At 43.5% G+C, this 24,178-nt stretch overlaps 1 protein-coding gene across 1 annotated transcript in view; it reads right to left on the reverse strand.

The window, feature by feature from the left end:
- Window positions 1-24,178, reverse strand: part of Kiaa2012 (KIAA2012 ortholog) — a 107,180-nt gene that overhangs the window by 17,741 nt on the left and 65,261 nt on the right. Inside the window, exons 16-18 of the mRNA XM_071619293.1 lie at window positions 17,239-17,376; window positions 7,471-7,543; window positions 6,192-6,359 (exon numbers count right to left, since the gene is read on the reverse strand). Of these exons, the coding sequence (XP_071475394.1) occupies window positions 6,192-6,359; window positions 7,471-7,543; window positions 17,239-17,376 (379 nt within the window). The remainder of the gene's footprint in view (window positions 1-6,191; window positions 6,360-7,470; window positions 7,544-17,238; window positions 17,377-24,178) is intronic.

Below are 24,178 nucleotides of genomic sequence, written 5' to 3' on the forward strand. Positions count from 1 at the left end.
CTTCTCTTTCTTCACTGGCCACCCCCCCCCCCTTTTTCCCCTCTGTCTTAAAAAATCCTGGCAGAAAAATATTTTCATTTCGATTGCTCCACTTAGAGGTGGGGGTGGGGGGATTGATTTACTCAGATCTTGATCCCCCCCTTGACCTTCCTGCGTTCCCTCCTCTACTTCAGAGCATCCAGGATTCACAAACCCACTCTCTTCGAGCTGTTAACAACCAGAAGAACTAATCTTGCAGCAGAGCCTGGGGAGGTGGTCAGACCCAGGGCTTCTCCATTGTTCAGCTCTGGCCAAGGATGTGCTACTTAACCTCTCTGTGCTTGGATTTTCTCAAGTGACAAATGGCCTACCCAGGGATTCTGAGACACTTAATAGGAAACAGCAAGTGTGGACCGCTGCCCTTTTTGCCTCCACTAAACGTGGACAAAGGCACTCTGGGTTCAGTCACTCCTTCCTCCCTTGTTCAGGGAGCCCTCTGTGTGGTTTGGATGTGAAGCATCCCCAAAGGCTCATGTGGGAAGCCTTGATCACCAGACTGTAGCTCTCCCTGAAGGTGGTGATACCTTCCTGGGAGGAAGTTAGGTCACTGTGGGTGAGTCCTGGAGGATGTTATGGTTTGGATGTGAGGTGTCCTCCATGTTTGAGGCAAGGCAAGAAAGTGAAGAGATGAAATGACTGGCTTCTGAGAATCTCAACCTAATCAGTGCATTAATCTCCTGATAAGGATTAACAGGGTGATAACTGAGGGCAGGTAGGGTGTGGCTGGAGGAGGTGGGTCATTGGGAGAGTGCCTTTGTGGTATACATTTTGTCCCTGGTGGGCACACCTCTCTGGGTGCTTCCTGAGCCATGTCCTGAGCTGCTTTCCTCCCTTCCACCATGATGTCCTGCCTCACTTTGGGCTCAGAGCAATGGAGTTGACCATCTCTGCACTGAGGCCGCTGAAACTGTGAGCACCAAATAAACTTTCCCTCCTCTAAAATTGTTCTTGTTGGGTCTTTTGGTCACAGTTATAAAAAAGCTGACTAAAACAAAGGGGATATTGGGACCCCAGCCCCTGCCCTCTCTCGTGCTTCCTGGCCTCATGAGGGACCAGCTTTATTTTGCTACCCGCTCCCTGCCATGATGTTCTGCCTTGCCACAGACTCAAAGTGGCAGGGCCAAGCAACCATGGACTGAAACCTCTGAAACTGTGAGCCAAAGTAAATCTTTCCTCCTTACGGATCCTTTGTCTCCCATTAACATACCCTCTGTGCCTTCTTGTCCTTCCTGCTCTGATCTGGATCAGCCACCATTTCTGTGTTCTCTCAGGCACCGCTGTGTTAGAAACATCTACACACATGTCTTCTTTTTCCTCCAACCAAAGCAGGAGCTGCAGCAGGTACTACTGTGAAGATGTGGAACTTAGATGTGAAGATGTGATTCAGTAAATGTTTGTTGAGTGAACAAAAGAATCTTTCATCCATGCAGTCAGTGGCTAAAGACTAAGGAAGGCTTGAACCTGGTGGCTGAATCATGGAGCTCTATGAGTATTCTGTTTTTTGTTTTTTTTTTTTAGTTGTAGGTGGACACAATACCTTTATTTTATTTATTTTTATGTGGTGCTGGTGAGGATCAAACCCAGTCCCTCGCACTTGCCAGGCAAGCACTCTGCCACTGAGCTATAATCCCAGTCCTGAGGATTCTGCTTTTTTCCTTATTAGAAACACTTCCAAGGTCATTGAACCACAGAAAATGAGAAAGAGAGATTGACCAGTCGATGCTGGTACTTTCAGAGGAGGAAGTGGAAACCTCGTGAGGCCGAGGGATTATTGAGGCCTTGCACGGTGCAGAAGACCATGGCAAACCTGCCTTCTCATTTATGACCTGTTGGGCTCTCACTGGCTGCTGTCCCCAAGCTGGGGTTCACATGTAGCATGGGAGTGCCTGTCACTTCCTGGGCTGTCTCTGTCACCACCTATCCAAAACAGGGCTGGGTGTAGCAGAGCTTTACGTGGGACACAGTGAGGATGGCCGGCTGGCTCCCTGGGAGCAAGGTGGAGTGGAAGGAGCTTGTAAGGAAGTGTGGTCCCAGCTCTGGCTCTGCTGCTTGTCACTGTCAAACCTGTGTGAGCCATAGATGTACAGAGCGTGAGAGTGGGACATGTCCCTAGAGATTATCCAGCCCGACCTCCTTGGTTATATGGAAAAGGAAACCAAAGCCCAGAGGAGTGATGTACCCTGCTCTAGACTGTGGAACTCACCAAGGACAGAGCTGGAAAATGCAAAAATTTCAATTTGAATTTGAAATCCAGTGTCCTCAATGAGTCTATATTAGAGTTTTCTCAAAGGTTGACTGGCATGTGAATCACATGAGAATCTTGTTCAAATGCAGGTAGGTCTGGGTGAGACCCTAAGTTTTAGCTAGAAAGGATCCAGACAGCTGGTTCTCACAAACCCACTGGTCCAGACCTCCCAGTTGAGCTGTGATGTAACTATTTAGAGTCCTAGCCACTAATTAGGGCAGTCTCATCATGTTAATGAGGGTGCTGCAGCTTTGTTCACCTGGAAGCCAAAGGAGCCAGTGTCCCCTTCCCCACTGGTGGTGACTCTTGCTACTCTTGTCAGCTGCTTTTTGTTTTCTTTTTTGTCTCTGGTGGAGATGCAGGTCCTCATTGGTTGCTGTGTGTTCTTTCTATAAGTCCCACCAATTTGAGGTCTGTGACCTTCCTAATGCCTGCACTCACTGTTTCTTCCCAGGGAGTCTATAATGCCCAGAGCTGAAATCCTCATTGTCAGCTCTTGAGAATGGGGAACTTGGAATCATCATTTATGAATCTCCTCCATACTTGACATGTTCATTTATTTATTCATTCACCTTTGGAATATTTACTAGGCAGGAATAATGTCCTTCTCTTTGAGCACATGTAGATACGGGGCTAAAAAGTAGTGCACTGTGGCTCCCCAATACACATGTGTGAACTTGAATTAGACTCAGGGACTCCCAGGGAAGTGAAAGCACCATCAAATGATAGAAAGTGTGATGAGGAGCCGTCAGTGTCAGCTGCTTCCTAATAAAGGGCTTATTTTCAAAGAAGAGAGCTGGGCTCCCTAGGCAGTTTCCATTAGGGTCACCGAAAACCTCACAGAAGGCTTTGTTCTTTTAAAAGTTATTGGACAAATTCACAGACACATTGAATAGTTTTCCTTCTCCCTTTTGACACCACAAAGACCAAAGGAGGAAGCAGAGATACCCTAGTTCCTTTTTCCAGGCAAACCACAGGGCTGACAGCAACAGCCTGCAGTGTTTGTGGCTACCAGGGAATACATGTTGAGCTTAAAGAGTGGGCATGAGACTGAAAAATGCCTCTTTGGGCCCAAGAGGTGGGAAATTGGCAGCATCCATAAGGACAGAGACATCTGCCCACTTGTGGATAAGACACTACTTGGCCCCCAGCATCCATCCCCCTTCTGCCTGTGGGTAGCAGATCCCCCTCAAGTTTTGGTATAGCACACACATCTAGCAAGACCCTCTAATTCCCAGGCTTCCTTGTGGCTAGGAAGGCCCGAAGGATTGAGCAAATGTGGGTGAGGAGCAATTCCTGAAGGGTGCACTTAACAGCAGAACAAGCCCCACACTGACACTTTCTCTCCTATCCTGCATAATGAGGGAGACTTTGAGCCAGCCATGGACATGCATACAAGGGTCATGGCAAAAAGAAATGCAGAGAGAAACAGAAGGAACCCGGGTCAGTGCACAACCTCAAGGAGTGGACTGTGTCTCTTTCTACCAGCTCTGACTTTTCCATGAGAGTGAACTAAACCCTCCCTCTTGTCTCTCCTTGGCTTCCGTTAAAATGCTGCTAGCAACTATGGCACATCCATCTCTTGACCAAGGCAACAAGACTCTGAGCTGCTTTTTCTGCTAGAATAAGATAATAGAAGCGGCTTGCTGGTTTCCCAGTGTACCCCAAAGAAATGCTTTTTGTTCCTCCCATTTGTTGTTCCAGGCTGCTCCTTGAAGGCTCCCTGCAATTCAAGCAGTGTGTCCTAAATCTCTTAGTCCTCTTAGAATCTTGAGGTGAGGACTGGGGATTCAGCTCTGCAGCAGAGAGCTGGCTTGATCCTCAGCATCAAAAAACAAATAAACAAATAATCTTTTTTTTTTTTTTTTTGGTATTGAGGATTGAACCAAGGGGTGCTTAATCCCTAGCCCTTTAAAATAATTTTTTTAAAACAGATACAACATTTTTAAAAAATATATTTATGTGGTGCTGAGGATCGAACCCAGTGCCTCACGCATGCTAGGCAAGTGCTCTACCTCTAAGCCACAACCCCAGCCCCCAGATACAACATTTTTTATACGTTTATTTTATTTATTCATTTTTATGTGGTACTGAGGATCAAATCGGTGCCTTGCACATGCTAGGCAAGCGCTCCACCACTGAGCCACAACCACAGCACCCCCAGCCCTTTTTATGTGATATTTTGAGGCAGGGTCTCCCTACACTACTTTTAAGGCCTCGCTAAGTTGTTGAAGCTCATGATCCTCCTGCCTCAGACTCCTGAGCTGCTGGGATTACAGGCATGTGCCACTATGACCAGCTGGGAAAAAAAAAACAACAACAATCTTGGAGCAGTTCTGCTTCATTTTAAGGAGTTATGCAAAGGCTGGAAAGACTGCCTTGTTTAACAAGCTCCAGGTGATACTGATGTGTGAAGTTTGAGAACCAGTGACCCAGGAAATGAGAACTGAAAATTCATTCTTTTCTTGAACTCTGTGGTGGGGTGGAGCAGTGGAAAGGAAAGTTTTGTACTTAAACTAAGAGTGATTTCTCCAATCTTCTCTGATTTGGATGTTGTTGATTTACTTTGTTTTGTGAAAACTTGCATGTAGTACTCTCACCAAGTCCAAGCCTCATGCTATTCTCACTGGAGGTGACATTGACTTCCTGCTTATAATTAACCATGAAGATCACTACTTAATTTGGAGTAGGGGAAAAAAAATCCTGACAATTAGCCTTAAGACTTATGGGGGAAGAAACTGATCCTAAAATAGTTGAAAAAAGTTCCTTAATACACCCTCCTTTTTTTTTTTTCTTCAAAGACTTGAAATTCTCTTTAAACAGCATTTATCATTCAGGACAGGAAAATGCCTTCTTTAACTTTCTGCAGTGATATTTCACTGCATTAGAGACTGAATAACCTTTATGGAACCCAGCCGGAGCCTGCTCTGCTGTCATGAGACAGGAAATCTGTTCTGACTGACTTGGTCATTTGCTTAGTTTTGGCCACATTCTGTACCGCCTAAAACCTCCACTGCACTTGGCCAAGACCTTGGAAGCTTGTCAGTATTCACGTTCTGCATATGTGATTTACGATATGGAAGATCTGAAGAGTGCTTTTCCCTGGCTAGTGTCACTTTGCTTTGAAAATGGAGGTGACAGGAGCATCATGTTAGCAGAGACCTTGCTTAAAAGCTTGACCAAACCCAGGGTTCAGGCTGCTATAATATATTATTGCTTGACATGCAGAAACAGTGAGACCTTTTAAAAATTAGTATAAAATTATTTTTGAATAGGACATTAACAGAAAGAAATGGTAAAAGATGTAGACAGAAAAAGATCAAGTTTAGGCCTAGCAAATGTGAGGCCCTGGCTTCAATCCCCAGTACCACCACCCAAAATGCGAAAAGTTGGGCTGGGGTTGTGAGTCAGTGGCAGAGTGCTTACCTAGCATGTGTGAGGCACTGGGTTGGATTCTCCGTCCATTGACAACAAAAAAATATTTTAAAAAAAGTGCAAAATGTTTTGGGTGAAATTCAAAACCTATGACTTAGTACATTTGTCTCCAGTGTTCTCTTAAGGTCTCTCTCTTTTACCTGATAGGATCCACAGGAGATAGGAAGAACCATTGTGTCATTGCACAGATTGGTAAACAGTGATCATGGGAGGGTAAAATATATAAGTCGAGATGAATAACCACTAAATGGCTACTTTATGTGAATTTTTCATTCGTTCCTCATGCAGCCAAATGCGATGAGTTCTGTTCCAACTTTTGCTGACAGATGAGGACTCTGAGGCACTGAGGGGTTAAGGCCAGCTCCAGAGTGCACACTCTCAGCTCAGCAGCTCTGACCTGCAGCTGCTATGCATCACCTTTATTTGAATTAGGAAATCAGGAATTTAGGAAATTAGTGAATTAGGAATTCACTGCAGTCCGGGTGCTGCAGTGAATGTGTCAGGCGGTGGAGCACAGGCTGGATTCCAGCCCCACGAGCTCCCTCTGCTGGACACCTTCGTGCAGCAGCAACAAGCACACGGCTTCTCTGTGGCCCTGCACAGACTGCCCGAGAATCAATAGTCTTTAATGTTTCCACTTCTGCAAGAAGCAATGAGGACAAAAAATGGCTCTGCTACCTGGGCCTAGCCAACGGAAGTGTCATAAAACATGCCCTGTGTGCCCTCAGGGTAGGGCTTCGAGTCAGTTCAGGGCATGAGGCTTTAACTATGCTGAAAAGCCCAGTGGTTCTGGGCCCAGTGTTTCATAGAACTCTCTCTCCTTCCTCTGACCCCTATCATCATCAAATGCAGGGTCATTTCTGGAGTAAGCTACCATCAAGCAGCTCTTGTCACCCAGGGCTGTGGGTGATGGGGGCTGGGTCTGTAAAGAAGATGGTCCCTGTTCTGTTGGAATAGTGTTTCTCTAGGCAAGAAACCCCAACCCCTTTGCCAAACCCTCCACGAAGGCAGGTGGAACAGAGAGGTGGAGGTGCTTGGGGGGACTTTTTAATAATGTCCCCAAAGTTTTCACTCTCTTGCAACAATCTGCTGTTTCTCGCAGAAAAAAAAAATGTTTTAATGTTTTAGTTAGCTATTTCACTGTTGTGACTTGAAAAGACCCAACCAGAACAAATGTAAAGGGAGAAAAGTTTATTTAGGGGCTCATGGTTTCAGAGATCTCAATCCATAGACAGCAAACTCCATTCTTTGGGGCTCAAAGTGAGGCTGAACATCATGAGGAAGAATATAGCAGAGGTAAACAGCTCCCATGATGATCAGAAAGCAAAGGGAGAGACTCCATTCACCAGATACAAATATATACCCCAAAACCATGCCCACCTCCTCCAGCCACATCCCGTCTGCCTTCAGTTACCACTCAATTAATCCCAACAGGAGATTAATTCACTGATTGGGCTAAGGGTCTCACATTTCTCCTCTGAACCCTCTTGCTTTGTCTCATACGTGAGCTTTTGGGGGACATCTCACATCCAAACCATAACACAACAGAACAAGGACATAAAATACATTATCATTTGCTTGTGTTTCACTAAGAACACAGAGTCTGGACACTCAGCAGTTTTTGGTCTGTGTTATGACTTTAAATTCATAACTGGAAAGGAAATGGAAGGGTCATTAACAGCTTTGAACAGCACAAAGTTCCTGTGATGATTATAGTGATAAGGTTCTACAATCCGACTAGCTGTCCCTACCTTGGCTGACTTCATCATTTTCTCTGAGGGATCCTCCTGGTTCTTCATGAGAGTCCAGTTCATCTCCACTTTCCTATTGGGTTAATACAACACAAAGAATACAGAAGACAAGATGAATGCAAATATTCCTCTGGTCCATGCTCTTTGGTAAAAGGGAATTCAGTTTTCTTAGTTGTTTCTTCTTTTTCTGCGGGTGCTAGGGTTGAAACCCCTGCCTAGAACCTGTGAGGCAAGTGCTGTACCACTGAGCCACTCTCCGAGCCCCTTTCTCCTTCTTTTTCAACTTCTTTCAGCTTAAGTGTCCAGGAAGGCTGCTACTAGTGTGATTAGATTTAAAAGAACCAGGCAGACTTAGCAGTGGCACCAAGTACTCATGATCAGTTGTGCTTTTTCTTTACATTTTTTTTTTCTTTCTGGTACTGGGGATTGAATAAGGGTGTTCTACTACTGAGCTGCACATCTTCAGCTTTTTTTTCTTCTTCTCATTTTTAAAATTTTGAGATAAGGTCTCACTAAATTGCTGAAGCTAGTCTCAAACGTGTGACTTTCCTGCTTCAGCCTCCTAAATTGCCGAGATGATAGGCATGGCCATGCCACTGCACCCGGCTGTACTTATCTTGAAGGGGTCTGGTTCCATTCATCTGTGCACTGCTTGATGTGTGGCACATATAGGAGAAGGAGAGATGAATGTCATAGGGCAAGGCCTGGAAAAAGAAGCAGGGCATCTCCAGCAATTTGGCAGAGGACTAGACTGGCCAGAGCAGAGACTGAGAGAAGTGGGAAGGGTGGAAAGGGGTCAGAAGCCCAAGGCCTTGAAGGCAGGCTGAGGATTTTGTCCATTATTTTGAGAACAAATGGAAGGCATTGAGGATTAATAATAGCAGGGGAACCAAAGGGTCAGCATGGCCTTGTGTGGAGTCCCCAGGATCACCACGGTTCAGTTTTTTAGTGCATTCTCTCCCCTTTTCCCCCTCCTCCTCCTTTTTTTGTGGTGTTGGGATTGAACTCAGAACCTTGTCCATGTTGGACAAGTGCTCTGCCACAGAGCTACACAAGCAAGCCCCTCTCTTTCTTCTTTCTCTGAGTTAATCAGCTATTTGCAATCTCAACACCCCAAAATATCTAAAACAGTGGTTCTCAACCCTGGCTGTACATTAGAATTATTTGAAGAGTTTTTAAAAAGTATAATTCCAGACAATAACATCAAAATCTCTAGAGCTGGGCTTTTTTTTTTCCTCTTTCCAGTATTGGAGATTAAACCCAGGGGTGTTCCACCACTGAGCTACATCCCTAGCCCTTTTTATTTATTTATTTATTATTTTGAGACAGGGTCTTGCTAAGTTGCTCAGACTGGCCTGGAACTTGCAATTCTCCTGTCTCAGCCTCTTGAGTAGCTGTGATTACAGGTGTGTGTCACCAACTGGCTGAGTTGGGGCCTTTTTAAGGTTTCTGCTTGATGTGTCTCACATGGAGAAGAACCACATATTGCACATGTGGTTTCAACATGCAGCCAGAATCGAGAATTACTGATCTTCTCCAGAGGTTTAAAGGCAGCTCTTTAATAGTGGAAGAAACATGGCAGGTGGAGTTGGTGACTCAAGTAAAGCCCGATGTGTCTAATGAGGCCTGTAATTGGCCTTTGTCACCTGGGTTCCAGCTCCAGCCACAGCTTCATTTAGGCAGTAGAGCTGGAATCTAATGTGCAGGGCCTTGACAATCTGCTGTCTTATTCTCACCCATTAGTGACAATCAATTTCCTACTTTATCAAATACCAGCCTGCTTTGGGAAGAGACAACGGCTCATTCAGCACATTCTACAATTCCTTCCTGAGTTGCATCACTTACTGGCTTTTTATCATCTGTTTCTTACTTGTTAGTTGATAAGATATATTGACATAAAAAAGGTAAAGCAGGTAAATAATTTTCTTTTGTTTGGGTTTCTCACTTTGGAATAGGCAGATTTGTACTGGTACAGTGAAGAAAAAAAAATCCCTGAATAAATGGAAAGGTTTAAAAAAGTATAACAGGAAAAAAAACAACAACAACAACAACAACAAAATCCTGCCTTAGTTGCAGTAAATGCCCTAATTAGAAGACCAGAAAATAGATACATTTTTTAAGGGATCCCTGTGTAAAGCCTTTTAATCTAACAGGAAATTGGATTGAAAGTCAAAGTGAGAAACAAGCTTCCTCTTTTGGAAGAATTTCAAAGCCAAGAATAAAACTTACAGTCTTTTTTTTTTTTTTTTTTTTGTGGTACTGGGGATTGAACCCAGGAGCATCTTACCACTGAGCTTCATCCCTAGCCTTCCCAACCTGCCCTTCCACCCCGCCATTTTTTTTTTTTTTTGAAATTTTTTTTTCTTTTTTTTTCAAGAATTTTAATATTTATTTTTTAGTTATCGGCGGACACAACATCTTTGTATGTGGTGCTGAGGATCGAACCCGGGCCGCACGCATGCCAGGCAAGCGCGCTACCGCTTGAGCCACATCCCAGCCCTTTTTTTTGAAATTTTGAGTAAGGGTTTCACTAAGTTGCTAAGAGCCTCACTAAGTTGCTGAGTCTGGTCTCAAACTTGTGATCCTCCTGTCTCAACCTCCTGACACTACACTTGGCAAAACCTTCAGTCTTAACAACATGTAGCTATGAGCCTTCAGGGCAAAGAATGTTCTCATTTCACAGATGGAGAGTTGGAGGCAGAGTCAGGGATTTGGAAAGCTCTTCAAGCAAATCCTTGTTAGGAAAAAAAGAGTCTTAATATGAAATTCTGTCCATTTAATTGTATGTTGCTTAGAAAAGTGTCCAAAGAGCTATCTTTTTAAAAGATATGTGAACACACATGTGAAATAACACCTAAGGTCATTCATTCATTGGGAAAGATTGGAAATAAATGTCCCATCAACTTGAGACTTTAAATAAATTATAGTAATTTGTACAATGGAAGACCATACAACCATTAAGAAGAACAAGGTATCTCTTTTTGAATTAACACAGAGCTCTAAGAAATACTAAATGAAAAATAACAATTCTGAAAAATATGTATAATATACTAAATTTGCACAAAAAATCTTTTTAAAATTTGTTCTTTTTAGTAATCTGCACAAAATTTCTATCTCCTATTTATCTGCACAAAATTTCTATCTCCTATTTATCACATAGGAAACTGGTAATAGAGATAGTCTATGGGAAGGGAAATGGGCAGCTGGGAAACACACCATATTATACTTGAAAAATTTAAAACTTTGTCAGTACATTTTATTTTATTTTTTGCAGCACTGGAGATTAAACCCAGGGTCCTCTATTACTGAGCTACATCTGTAGTTTTTATTTTGAGACAGGGCCTCACTAAGTTGCCCAGGCTAGCCTCAAATTTGTAATCCTCTTGTGTCTGCCTCCCCACTTCCTGGGATTATAAGCATGTGCCACCATGCCCAGCATATATTTAAAATTTAAATTAAAAATAAACTAAAACTGGGGCTATTGTGGTGGCACATGCCTTTTGAATTTTTTTTCCAGATTTTGAAATATTTTCATATGTATAAGGAGATATCTTTGGGATGGGACTCAAGCCTAAAAATGAAATTCATTTGTTTCAGATATACTTTATACACATAGCCTGAAGATAATTTTACACAATATTTTTAGTGCATTTTTTAGTGCTACCTGTCATATAAGGTCAGTTGTGGCATCTTGTTGGTGCTCAAAAAGTTTCAGATTTTGAAGCATTTTGTTTCAGATTTTCAGATCATTGATGCTTATCCTGTAGTACTTGATGAATAAGTAAAATAAACTGAAAGATTGCAAATTCATATCTCAGCTCTGTTATTCTGGCAAAATCATTAGTTCTCCCTTTATTCATTCAGCTAATGAACATTTATTGAATGTCTGTTGTGTTTCAGGTACTGTGTGTGCTAGGTACTGGAGGCACAGAGATGAAAGATCTATTTGTAAGAAGCTTACTGACTTGTGGGGAAATGATGAGAAATCTCACAGTTGCAATGCAGTGTGGTAAATGCTGTGACAGATTATAACAGGTTTCCACAAGACCTCACGGGAGGTGAAACTAAATTAGGTTAAGAAGTTTTTGTTTACCAGTGGACATAGTGCTAAGTCTTGCAGTGAAGAGAAGATAGGGTGATCCCAGGCAGAGGGAGTCGCCTGTGCTGGCTAGGGATAGTCTGATATTACTGCAGTGTGTGGACAGTGTAAATTAGACACAGGCCAGAGCCAGATCTTGCATGGTGCACTTTGGAGTTTTAGAAAAATTGCATTTGTTTTATGTTCCCTGTTATCTTGTAACAGGAATATATCTTGATACTGGGAATTTAACTGAAAGACCAGTCTTTACACAGTAAAGACTTTCAAGCAAACCAGTGATAAGAACTGAGCTGCTTTGGGAAAAAGCAGCAGTATAGAAGGAATTATAGGTCTGGGGCAGGGAGGGAGGAGATTAACAAACTCTCTATAAACACAAAGGGTAATGCTGTAACCAGCACATGAGAGGCTCTTCCCAGACACTGGGTTGCAGATCCTGGAATCAGTCTGCTTGCCCTGAAGTCCTATCTCCTGCCCCTCATGTCTTACAGACCATGAGAGAGTTTCTTAACCTTGAGCCTCAGTTTCTTCTAATGGTTCTGCCCCCAGCCCTCATGCCTAGCACTCCATCTGAGCATAGTTCTCCTAGTCTCATGGCAGGTCTTCCTAAGACACTGTTGGATGGGGAACATAGGATGCAGGAGAAAAGAAGGGGCACTCCTCTCTGCCTCCCGTGACCTGTATGACTTCTCATTGAACCGAAGTTTCTCTATCTGTGAAATGACAGTAGTAATGAATATTGTACAGAGTTCCTGAAAGGCTTAACTAGGAAAATACATCTGGAAATTTTGTATAATATGCCATATGATACACAAAAGTCAATTACTATTTTCAATACTTTCTTAATGATGGAAGAAAATGAGTATTTTATTTGAAATTTTCAATTTCAGGGTAGTCCAGTTTTTCTTGTGTACTTCATACTTCTCCTTAGTAAAGAAAACTGATGCTGGGGGTGTAGCTCAGTGATAGAGCACTCGTCTAATACATGTGAAGCCCTAGTTCCATCCCCAGCACTGAAAGAAAAAAAATCTCCTGGGGCAGTGGTGCTCACCTGTAATCCTAACTACTCAGGAGGCTGAGGCAAGAGGATTGCAAATTTGAGGCCAGCCTGGGCAATTTAGCAAGATCCTATCTCAAAATAAAATAAGATAAAATAAAAAGGACTGGGATGTAGCTCCATGTAGAATGTCCCTGGGTTCAATCCCTAGTATAAAACAAAATACAACTGACTCAAGAAAATCACAAGGTACCTTGTATGATTATTAATAAGTTTAAGATGTTTTTTCAAATCTCTGTTCTTTCTCAGGTTCTGAGGCCAGAACAGGGATGTACAATTAAGCTGGTCATGGGAACAGAATAGGCAGAACTCTCTCAATATGGGGTACTGTGGACTTTATGGCCTTGAAACCCAGCTCCTGCTGCAGGCAGCCATGCCACTGATCATATCTGAGCCTCAGTTTCCTTATCTGCATAGGAGAGTTCTGCATACTTACCAGGAATTGGGGAGTGAGGGTGGGGAGATTAAATAAGGCTTAATATATGAAGGACTTGGCCCTCAGCAGGGATCAGTGAATGTTCGTTCCTTTCTCTCTCACAAGGTGCGTCCTTTATAGATGTGAAAATTCTTTGAAAGCTATTATTTCATGTAATTCTCACTTCACCATTAAGAGGCAGGTGTGGAGTTCCCAGTATTACCATCTCCATTTTACAAAGAGGAAATGGGAGTCCCAGAGCATTTCAAGGTCACTCAGAGTCAGAGAAGACCCAGAGCTTCCCAACTACTAGCCTGACACCTTAATATTGATCACATTCCACTTTAATCCCAAGCTTCTTTCTTTTGAAAATTTAAGACTCGCTGTCCTGAATATTTTTTCCTGGAAATATTATTCGAATGTCGTGGAATCATTGAATCTTGAAACCGAGCTCTGATCTTGAAACCGAGCTGTTCCTGCCAAGTGGTTAACAAAGCATATTTAAAGGACTCTGGGGATTGGAATTTATCTCCTAAGGTACCCTGCTCCATCTTTGGGCAGCATCTTAAGCCAAGCATTATTTTCCTGCTACTTTCAGTCTTTGAAATTCATGTTGTTCCACCTCAATGTGACCACAAGATTTAGTGGCAGTCCTCCTCTACTTGGAGGGATGTCCCACCTCTGTGGGAGGGCTGCTCTGACCTCAGGCATGGCTGGCTCTTGTGCCTGCTTTGAGGCAGGTCCTTCCACCTTGCACCAGAGGACACCATGCTCTCACTGTGATGGCTGTAGAGTGGAAGTTTATTTCTCATTCTTTGTATTTTCTGGACATAACATACATACATTTTCATGCTAATATGGAGTATAAGTATATTTGAATGTATCCCTAGCATTCAGAGACATTATTGCCATTTTCTTTCTTACTACAATGACCTAACCCTGACAATTTAAAATATCTATTCTAATTTATTAACCACGTACCATTTCTTTTTGAAAAAGAATAGATTAAAATAGATTAAAAACAAAACATAGTTCAATTTTTATACAAACTCAGAGTTACTCAGGATTGTATTTTCTCAGATTGAAGCCTGACAGAAACAGGTTATCAGCTATCTTTAGTGTTGTAAAGAGGTTCTTAACTAAGCGGAGGATTCCATGTGCAATAACAGAGAAATAAATGGTTCTCTCTGGTAGCAACCCCAGTCTGCCTCTGCCACAACATTATGCTGATATTGTCTGCTACATTGTTTATCCCCCTCTTAGATTATAGGCTCCTGGAAGGTCGAGGGTGCAGATGATTCATTTCTTTATCCTCAGGGCCTGCATAGTATCTGATACACAGAGGATGCTCATTGTAAGTTGTTTGAAGGGAACTAAATGAACGCTGGGAGAGAAAGCTTTATATTTCCATAGAACTCAGGTAGGAATAGAGAAAAGGGCTGAGTCTTGCAGGATAAGAAAATCTTCCTATAGCAGACTGAATGCATGCACAGAGTGGAATTTTCTAGAAGGATTGTGCTGGAAGCTTAGTTAATATGGCCGGCAGTGCTTTTGATTGGATAGGGCTCAGCTGGGGTGTTCAGCAAAGCTTTACAGCAGATGATTGAGCACAAGTTCTGAAGCTGGGCGGCCTGCCTGTGAATCTGTGTCTGCCATTTACCACCTGACATTCTGCAAGTTACTTAACTTCTCAGTACCTTATTTTTCTCATCAGTAAAAAATAGGTACATTCTTACCTTCAGTTTGTGAATTAAATGAGTTCCTGCATATAAAACTTAGAACACAGCCTAATAGAATAAGTGCTCAGTAATGTGAGCAACTGTGATTATTTACATCTTTCCATTTTCTTTTGCTGCCTTTGTCTTATCTCCTACCCTCATCTCTTTCTATACGTATCAGGCAAAAATGAATAAAATGCCCCAGGGGTGGGCAGGAAATACATGAATGAAATGCATAGGATGGTTTGGTTCCCATGCAGCTCCAGCCTGGGTGCTTTTCTTTGTTTAAACTAACCGTTCTTGTCTGTTATAGCCCTGAGATGGTGTCATTCTGTGATGCATTTCTCAAGAATCCAGGAGCTACCTGTCAATAGGGAGAAGGCCTAGGTAGGGTAAGCTGTTAACACTCAACGTTCCCAAGAGAAGGTGTGGTTTTCTGGGTAGGGACTTGTCTGGGAGTAGGTGTTCTGTGAGTCCAATGGAATTTCCATTCACTGAGTCTTGAGGAGGATGGACTAGAAAGTGGGACTGAAGGATGTTGCATTTTTCCTTCTTTAGGGCTGTGCCAAAATTGCAGAAGAAAAAAGTGTAACACAAAAGCTTTGTGAACACTGAATATACGAAAAAAATTATTGTAAAGTTTCCCACTCTGAATACTTTGCTTATTTGCTAATAACAGATGCTAATAATAATTTGTTGCCTACACTAGTATGGGACAGAGTAGGATTTTGTTCTTCCCAGCCCCTGTGTTTTTGATTCTTATTTTGTGGTGCTGAGGATGGACACCAGGGGCCTCGCACATGCTGGACATGTGCTCTACCATTGAGCCTCTACCCCAGCCTGTCCTGGTCTGTTTTGTTCACAGATGTATCGGATGTTCAGAAAGCGCAAGACACTTAGTAGGTAACCGGTGCTAAAATATTGGTTAAATTAATAAATAGCAATAATGATGATGATATCACATCCCAGGAACTACCAACCATAGTTCTTCAAGTCCTAAGGGAAGAACTAAGTCATTATTAAGAATAAACAGGATAATTTTACTAATATAAATAATAATGCATGTCAACAGTTTTTTGAATTCTTATAGCAAATATCTTTTTGTTTTTGCTGCCCAGAATCATTTTCCCTCCTTATATTTTTGTTTGTTTTTTGTTTGTGGTGTTGATTGAACCCAGAGTCTTGTACATGTTAGGCAAGCGCTCCATCACTGAGCTCTACTCCCAGCCCTCTTGTAGTTTAAAGCACCCGGTGAGACACCCTTCTTTTCTCTCTTTCTAGTCCTTGTGGCTCCAGGCTAGGCTGATGGCATTTCATCTGGGCATGCCACTAAAGACAGTTTCACATTCGGTTCTGGAATAATCTGGGCAGGAGAAGCCAGTGGCCATCTTACCACCGCTGGGAAAAGCCTAAGAGGAAGCCCAGGAAAATGCAGTCACAGACAGAGACACATTTGGGTCAAGTGCCTGACTCTTAATCTAAGCCCCACCTTGCAGAACTGGGCTTAGGGCAGCTCAGAGAGGTGTCATCTGAGAACTCTGAATTGGTTGAGGGTAGGAAGGTGACGCTCATGATCTCCAAAGTCCCTGGACCTGTCTACATAGCACTAGGGGTGCCATCATTATGAGCATTACAAGGGTCTCTTCTCTTTCCCCCTGTCTTTCTGAATCACTTCCTATCAAGGGCCTGGAATGGTGTCCCCTAAGGTAGTATGAAGGACCTGAGATCCTTCCATGCCAGACATGGCTTGGTTCCTGGTTAATTTCTTGGACTCCATGGTCATATATTTCCAGTTCAGTAAACTCTTAAGGAGGCAAAAAATGGGTGGGAAGGGCCCTAAACAAAAGGGCTTGGGAGGAAAAGGGTGGGCCAATTCCTGGAGCACTTGGTGAGCACCTTCCATGTGCCTGGGGATGCTAGGGTGGGAGGAAGTACTGCAAAGATAGACAAATGACATCCTCACCGCAAGAACTCTCGGTGGCCTTAACTAGAAACAAAGCTGAGCTTGGGAGATCAATGAGCTCTTATTAGAGAACAGGAAACAAGGCCAGATATCCAAAAGAGAATCTGCAGTTGACTTCTGACTAGTTAACTCAAGAATCAGTCTTCTTCACAGTAGGAGTATCAACTCTACCAAGTTACAGTGATAAACAGTAGCAATTATGTTAGCTACTGTCAAGATAAAATGAATTATATTTGCCCATTTTATCAGGTGGTTCAAAGTTATCCTTATTCTTCTCTGTTCCCTGTCCCCACCACCCAAACCAGACACCCAACTGATTTGTTCCCGATGGCTGGCTGTGATTACTGTCCTAATTTGTTCTTTCCTCATCTGATACAAACTGCGTATTTTCTGTCCCTTCTGATAAATCAGGAGCACTGAGGGACTTCTGAAGCTGTTTTTGTACCATGCAGAAGTGTATTAACTGGAATTCCTGTGTATGTGTCTATAAAACCCCTCGTCTTCTCAGTGTGAGATCACCTTCAGGAACGGCGTCATGTCGATGTGCAGCTTGCGTGTGTAAAATTCTTTTCCGTTTGAACAAATCAGCCCTTTATTTATACAACTTTGAGGTTCTCCCGTCTTCTGAGCTGCTGCCTCCAAGGACTGCAGGGCTCCCTGGGAGAGAAACAGAAAGCCCAGCTTTCATAGGCATGACACACAGAGCAACAAGAGCTAGTCCAAATCCCCCAATATTTATAAAAAGCAATGTTTTCATCATGGAACACTAATAATAACACCTATTTTTACCATGGAAGACACAGGGGACCCAAATGTGCAGAGAATAACTCAAGACTGGTTAATAATTAGTACCCAGGGAAGTGGAAAAATGGACCTTCCCAAGGTTGTAATTATTTCATTTAATTCTCTGGACAACCCTGTGAGACAAGTATGGTACCCCCATTTCACAGATGAGGAAGGGAAGCTTCAGGAATGTAAGCAACTTGTTCAAAGCCATTCAGCTGGCATACAGCCGACCTAAAATCACTGTCCAAGACTCCTTTTTAAATTAGATAATTTTGTTACTTTTATAGTTTCAAATAGCTAGGAATGGTTACTAAATCTGCCTTGCAACAAATAAGGTCACAGCAAGATTTCAATTTATTTCCAAGCTGAAATGTATTCAGTGTGTTAGGAAGAGTGATTGGAACAAAAGTGGCTGAGAGGGAAGGAAGAATGGGCTAAGAGAGGAGGCCCAGTGTGGGGTGGGGTCTGTCTCTTCTGCAGTCACCACAATGTGCAAATGATGTCACATTTCTTTCTTTATTGTGTCCAACTACAACTTATTTTTTAGTTGTAGTTGGACACAATATCTTTATTTTATTTATTTATTTTTATGTGGTGCTGAGAATTGAACCCAGGGCCTTGCACATGCTAGGCAAGCACTCTACCGCTGAGCCCCAACCTCAGCCCCAAATGATGTCACATTTCAAGTACCAAAAAGCTTGACCTGAAATTGCCTTCCAGCCTGTGCCCTGCACTACAACCTGGGTGATCTTTTCAAAAGGCAAACTGCCCACATTACCCCTCTGCTTAAAACCTTTAAAGGCCATTGACCTCAGGGTGAAGGCCAACAGGCTTAAAAGGTTTAAGTTTCCTGCCCAGCCCTGGACTATCTCTCTGGCCTTGTTCATTCATTCAAGGAATATTTATTTGATGCCTTTGCTATAGCAGAAAGAGTGAATCCAGCAGCGGAAGTCTGTACCCCCATGAAGAGTGCACCTCCATTGCACAGAAAAGGAAGAGAGAACAGAGAAGGAGAGGAACATAAGTTATGTCTGAAGGTTATTTGTGATATAGAAAAAAGAAATACAAAGGTGTTGAAGGGCAGATGGGGATAGATGTGGAGACCTCAGTGTTAACCCATCATGTCCCATCTTCTATATATAGGTCACCTATAAAAATCTATAACATTTTATAGGACACCTACAAAATTGCTCAATTTAAGTTTTTATAGGTGCCCTATATATAGGACAGTGGGACAGAGTGGGTTAAGCAGGAGAGTTGAGGAACGCCCCACCAGAAAGTGAGGTTTGGCAAGGCTCTGAAGCAGGTGGGAGAAGGTGTGTGTGTGGCTCTCTGTGAGAAGTGTTGACCTTACTGTGGAAACAGCAAGTACAAAGGGCCACCACCCACACTGGCCTTTCAGTTCCTGGAGCAAGACATTCACTTGCCCTTCCCTCTCCTGGGAACACTCTTCCTCCCTTTCATGACCCCTCAGCCTTCAGGTGTGGCTCATCTGTGCCCTCCCGGGGCCACTCTGTCCCCATTGCCCATAGTGATGCTGAGACTGTGCAATGCTCTCCCCACGAGATGACAGAAGTGATAATGGAAGCAATGACGTAAGCTTCACCAGCTCAGGGACCATAGCTATCTTGTTCCTGTTGTCACAGCCGTGCCTGGCTCAGGGCTTGGAAATGAACATACAGTTGCTATATACCTGCGGAACTGATGGGTATTGGACACAGGAGCGAAGGACGCCAGAGGCAATCTGCAGATAGGGCCTGCCTCAGTTCAGAGGAGGAGGGGGCAACAGCACTCCTCCACAGGGAGTGTGTGCTGACCTCTGGAGGCCTGACCTCTGCACGTGGCACTGGCTGCCCATTCCCAAGGAGGAAAGTTATTTGTTAGTTTTGGGGACTGATTTGCTGGGGTCATATACATTAGTGTGCTATGAGATCACCCTGGGTGTGGATTTGATCATTTCCATATTTTCTAGGAGACGAACTCTCAGATGTCAGTCTCTCTGGGCAGTTATAAACTCTCCCTCCCATAACTTTTATATTACCCACAAGTATTCATGAGGCATGAACAGTTGGTGGGTCCCCACAAGTGGCCATCATTCCAATGAACACCCACACCCTTTTCCTTTGTTTTGAAATGTGGCTTGAGATAAAGATTTTCCTGAACAAATACATATCCAATTTCTTGTCATCTCAGCCATATATCTGATTAGTTTCTCAGGGTGAGACGGCTCCTCCCCTTTTCCAGATCAAATGAAAGCTTTTGGTTCAAGCACAAATCATACAAAGCATTTCAAGCTTTCACGCCTCCACAATCTTGCATAAATCACTGGATGGAATAATAGAAATCAGAAAGTACTGATTTGAGGGAAATGTCTCCATTATCTCTAAAGATTTTGTGTTAGACAAAAGACATAGCCAAGACCAGTTCCAACGGATGGGATTACTTTCACTCCTTATGTGGACTCAGATTGAAGACCAGAGACTCGAAGTGCTTTCAAGAAGGTCCCTCCCAGCCACTTGACCTGTAAATTTTTTTTTTTCTAACAATTCTCTTGACTGTATGGCTCATCTCTCTAATGATTAGGGGCCATCAATTCTAGCCTAACGGAATGTTTTAGTGAAGGCTCTGTAACCCCTGGAATGTGTAGTACTGCTTTTGCCTATTATGTGCAAGTGTTCTATCAAATCAATGATAGTGAGAGGGAGTTTGGGAGATGGGAGGAAAGAAAAGATTGAATGTATAAAGAGGATTCTGGAAGGCAAAGATAGGAGGAGAAAAATGTTAGACAGTTGAAACCAGGAAAGCAAGTCATGTGCTTGAGTTGTTTTTCATTTATTCATTAAATTGATACTTTTGGAGTGTTACCATGTGTCAGACAAATGAGCACATAATGAGATGATTTGAGGTGGTGACTCATCTATGAAGACAATGCAAGGGTAGTAGGATGGAAGGTGATGGGGAGGCGCTGGCCACTTGCCTTTAGTTGGTTAGGGAAGACCTCTCTGAGGAGGTAGCTTTGGAGCCAAGAGCTGGGTGGCGAGAACTAGCCAGCTCTGGATGGATCTATCTTTAGCCGTCAGAGTAGTCTGTAGCTCTGTGGTCTGAATATTTGGAGGCTAAACTCAGGCAGGGGTTCTTTCGAAAGGAAAGCTGAGCGTTCCTGATTTCTAGGCCTGCTCTGCCCCAGCCTCCTAGGCTCTATGTATCCTGTTTTCTCAGGGGTAGAGCCTTTGAACACTTCCAGCTCTTGGGTATGTTGAGAGCAAAGAGAACAAAATAAAGAGTAATCAGAAGTCTAGGTCTCTAAAAGCATAGTGGGGAGAAGAAAACACAAGGCTAGTTGGGTGCAGTGGCCTGGTATCTCAGCAGCTTGGGAGGCTGAGGAAGGATTGTGATTCAAGAGCTAATGAATTCAAGAAAATCCATGGATCACAAGTTCAAAGCCAGCCTCAGCAACTTAGTGAGGCCCTAAGCAACTCAGTGAGACCCTTGTCTCTAAATAAAATACAAAAAGGGCTGGGGATGTGGCTCAGTGGTTAAGTGCCCTGGGTTTAATCCCTGGGAAGGAAAATGGGGGACTGGAAGAAAGCAGAGAAACTTCAAGCTGTTTTTGTTTACTTCATGTGCACACTTTGGTGGGAATGATTTAAAAACTGATGGAAAGGTTAAATCAAAACCCAGCTCTTCACCTATATTGTACTGTAAATAATATTTTATGTTCTCCTAAAAACACCTGGAAGCCTTTCTCTTTAGTAAGTGAAACAATAAAGATTAACTAGTTAATTTGGTAAAGCTGATTTGAATTGCACAGAAGGCATTGAGTAATACTTGGCATTTAAAAAGTTATCTGACATTTAAAAGGAGATGACTGCTAATGAATTCAAGAGCTAATCTTATACTCTGACAGAGTGAGCCATGGAAAATCCAGGATTATTATCTTGCTGTAAACATAATGTGATTCAATTGAGCTATCAAAAAAGGAGCTATTGCTGTATACAAATATCCATAGGCACACATGTTTACCACAACTTAAAGGGAATGGCCATTAAAATTAAGTAAATTCTTGTCATTTCTTTTCTTTACCCATGGACTGTAATACCTGAGTTGAAGACCCAGGGGAAAAAAGCCTTCTTCCCAGTAATTTTTTCTCCTCCTTTCAGTTGGTATTTTAAAGAGTCATTATCAGGAGTTAGTTCTACAAACAGACCTCAGATGTCTAATGTAATCCCAGCTACTTGGGAGGCTGCGGCGAGAGGACTGCAAATTCTCGGTCAGCCTTGGTGATTTAGCAAGATTTAGCAAGATCTTGTTTCCAAACAAAGGGTTGAAGATGTAGCTCAGTGCTTGCCTAGGATGTGGGAAGCCCTGGGTTCAAACCCTAGAAGAGGGGAGTGGGGGCAAGGAGAAAGAGAGAAAGGGGAGATTCTGAACCCAAGCTGTCACATCCCCATGGGTCTCACAGTGTAACCAACCATAAGGATCTGTCCTGTAGGCGTCCCTCAGGCCTTCCTCCCACGGCATCTCCCACTCTTTTCTAATTGGGGTTCCCCACCTTTGTAGCTGCCGCTCAATGGCTCCAAGAAGAGCTATTGTCCCTCATTAAGAAGGCTGCAACACTCTGGCTGTCTAACTGCCTCCCACGCAGCTCACAACTTCATTCTGCCTGAGAGGGAGCTGCCAAGAGTCTCTGGGAACCTGTGGGCAAGCTGAGCTGAAGGAAGAAAACAGGAGGAGGAGGGCCTTTGTAGCCAAGATCTGAAATGCACGGGGAACACACCCCACCATTATCTTAAAGCATGGGGAGCAGGTGGGGAGGCCTTTGCTGAAACCCTTAAGAGGTCTATGAAGTTGTCATATCAAACCTCTGTGCACACAGGGCATCTGTCCCCTCCTGTGAGCAAACAAAGGAAAAGAGTCTGTCTCTCCTCCGACCACCAGGCCCCCCCATCTCGGCTGGGAGTTTGTTCCTTCACTTCCCTGAGTCCTGGTGGGGAAAGAGAGATCTGAGAGATTTAGTCACTGGGGGTGGGGGAGAAGGAGGGCTGCGATTTCGGAAACCCTCCCCCCACAAACCACCCCAGACCAAAGCCTGGAAGGGGCAACTCTTGCCAGGAGCTACTGGATGAAGGGCCTGGCTAGTTTCCATCTTGGGCTCTGTTACTTCTTCCCATGGCAGCCTGGGGACCTTAAGTAGAAATGAGGACATGGATAAGACTGTGCACTGTATGGAATCTGTTGGTTCCCTGGGACTGGGCTGCCTGAAGAGAGGATCTGAGAGGGTCTTTGTACACTGTCAACCTCAGGTGAACTTACAGGGGACCTATCCTGCAGCAAGGCTGACCACCCCAGCCACCCGTGAGGCCTCTACCTGAGACCTTGCCTCTGTCTAGTTTCCCTGGCTTGGAGGAGGAGGGACTCTCTGGTGTACAGAAGGCCCCATGGGACACCCAGGATCTCAACTCAACAACCCAGCCTGCCTGCACTGCTTCTTTCCAGGGAGCAGAAAGATCTCACACTAGGCCTGCTTTCATTCACCACAAATGTGCTCAGCGGTCCTGTGCCAGTTCCCTGGGTCCATCCTGCTCATCTTGGCCACCTGAGGTCGTGGTCCACTTTGTATGTTCTAAAGGCAATTTGGTGCTGACAAGATAGGCCAAGTAGATAAGTTTCAGGATAGTTCCACCAGCAGACAGGGTGGAGACAAAGTTTGGTTTTTAGCTAGAAAAAAGCTTTTGGTTCCTCTCCTGTCAGGAATTTTGTCTCAATCCATTCAACTCAATAAAAGGAGATTTTTTTACATTCTCCGGAGTATTTAGTAAAATTTAGCCCAAAAGCTAGCAAGCATTAATGTAGAAGAGAAATATAGCAATCTCCTATCCTAGCCTTTATGAAGGACTCATTTGCTAAGTCACTGGATTTTCGGTGCCTCAGTTTCCCTACCCAGAAAACAGGGTTCATCTCATTGTTCTCTTGAAGGAGATTTAGAATAGTGAAACACAGGACACTTTCATTCTAGTTTATTTGGAAGTAAATCTTTATCTGTGACTTCTAATTTATATTGTCCTCAATTTAATTAAGTGCTTTGTTGACACAACAGAATCATTGTTTATCTGGCTTAGCAGGAGCTGCAGGAGAAAAATTTTGAGCCAAAAGAATGATCTGCTTTGCCCCTAGGGAGGCAGAAGCCAGCATTTTCTGAGAGGGGGTGTCCAACTGTGCTCCAGCTGGGGCTTCACCACACTGGGTCGATGACATATCCCATCTTAGAGCAGAGGTGGGAGGTGGGGTGGAGGGCGGGAAGTGGGAACAACTCCCCAGCTCCTTCCGACCCCGAATTCAAATCTCACACTGTGTGACTTCCCTGTTCTGTTGAGTCTGCTATGACTTTTCCAATCTGACAACCAACAGACAGGGAAATTCCACTTGTACATTGATTCCAAAAAAGTTATTTTAAACCAGTCACTTTTCACTAGGGGATAAAAAAAAAAAAGTTACCCATGGTGCTTTGAATCCCAGATCTCATAAAACTTTATCTAATTCATAATTTAGCTGGACTGGGCAAGCCCTGGGAATGCTGGGACAGCAGAGGGCTGGAAGAAGAAAAAGAAAAATGTCCTTTGCTCTCCTCTGGGTCCTCCTGTCATCTGACCTCCCAGTTTTCCTCAGAGGCTAT

The sequence above is a fragment of the Marmota flaviventris genome, chromosome 11 (assembly GCF_047511675.1).
Source record: "Marmota flaviventris isolate mMarFla1 chromosome 11, mMarFla1.hap1, whole genome shotgun sequence".
Taxonomy (NCBI): domain Eukaryota; kingdom Metazoa; phylum Chordata; class Mammalia; order Rodentia; family Sciuridae; genus Marmota; species Marmota flaviventris.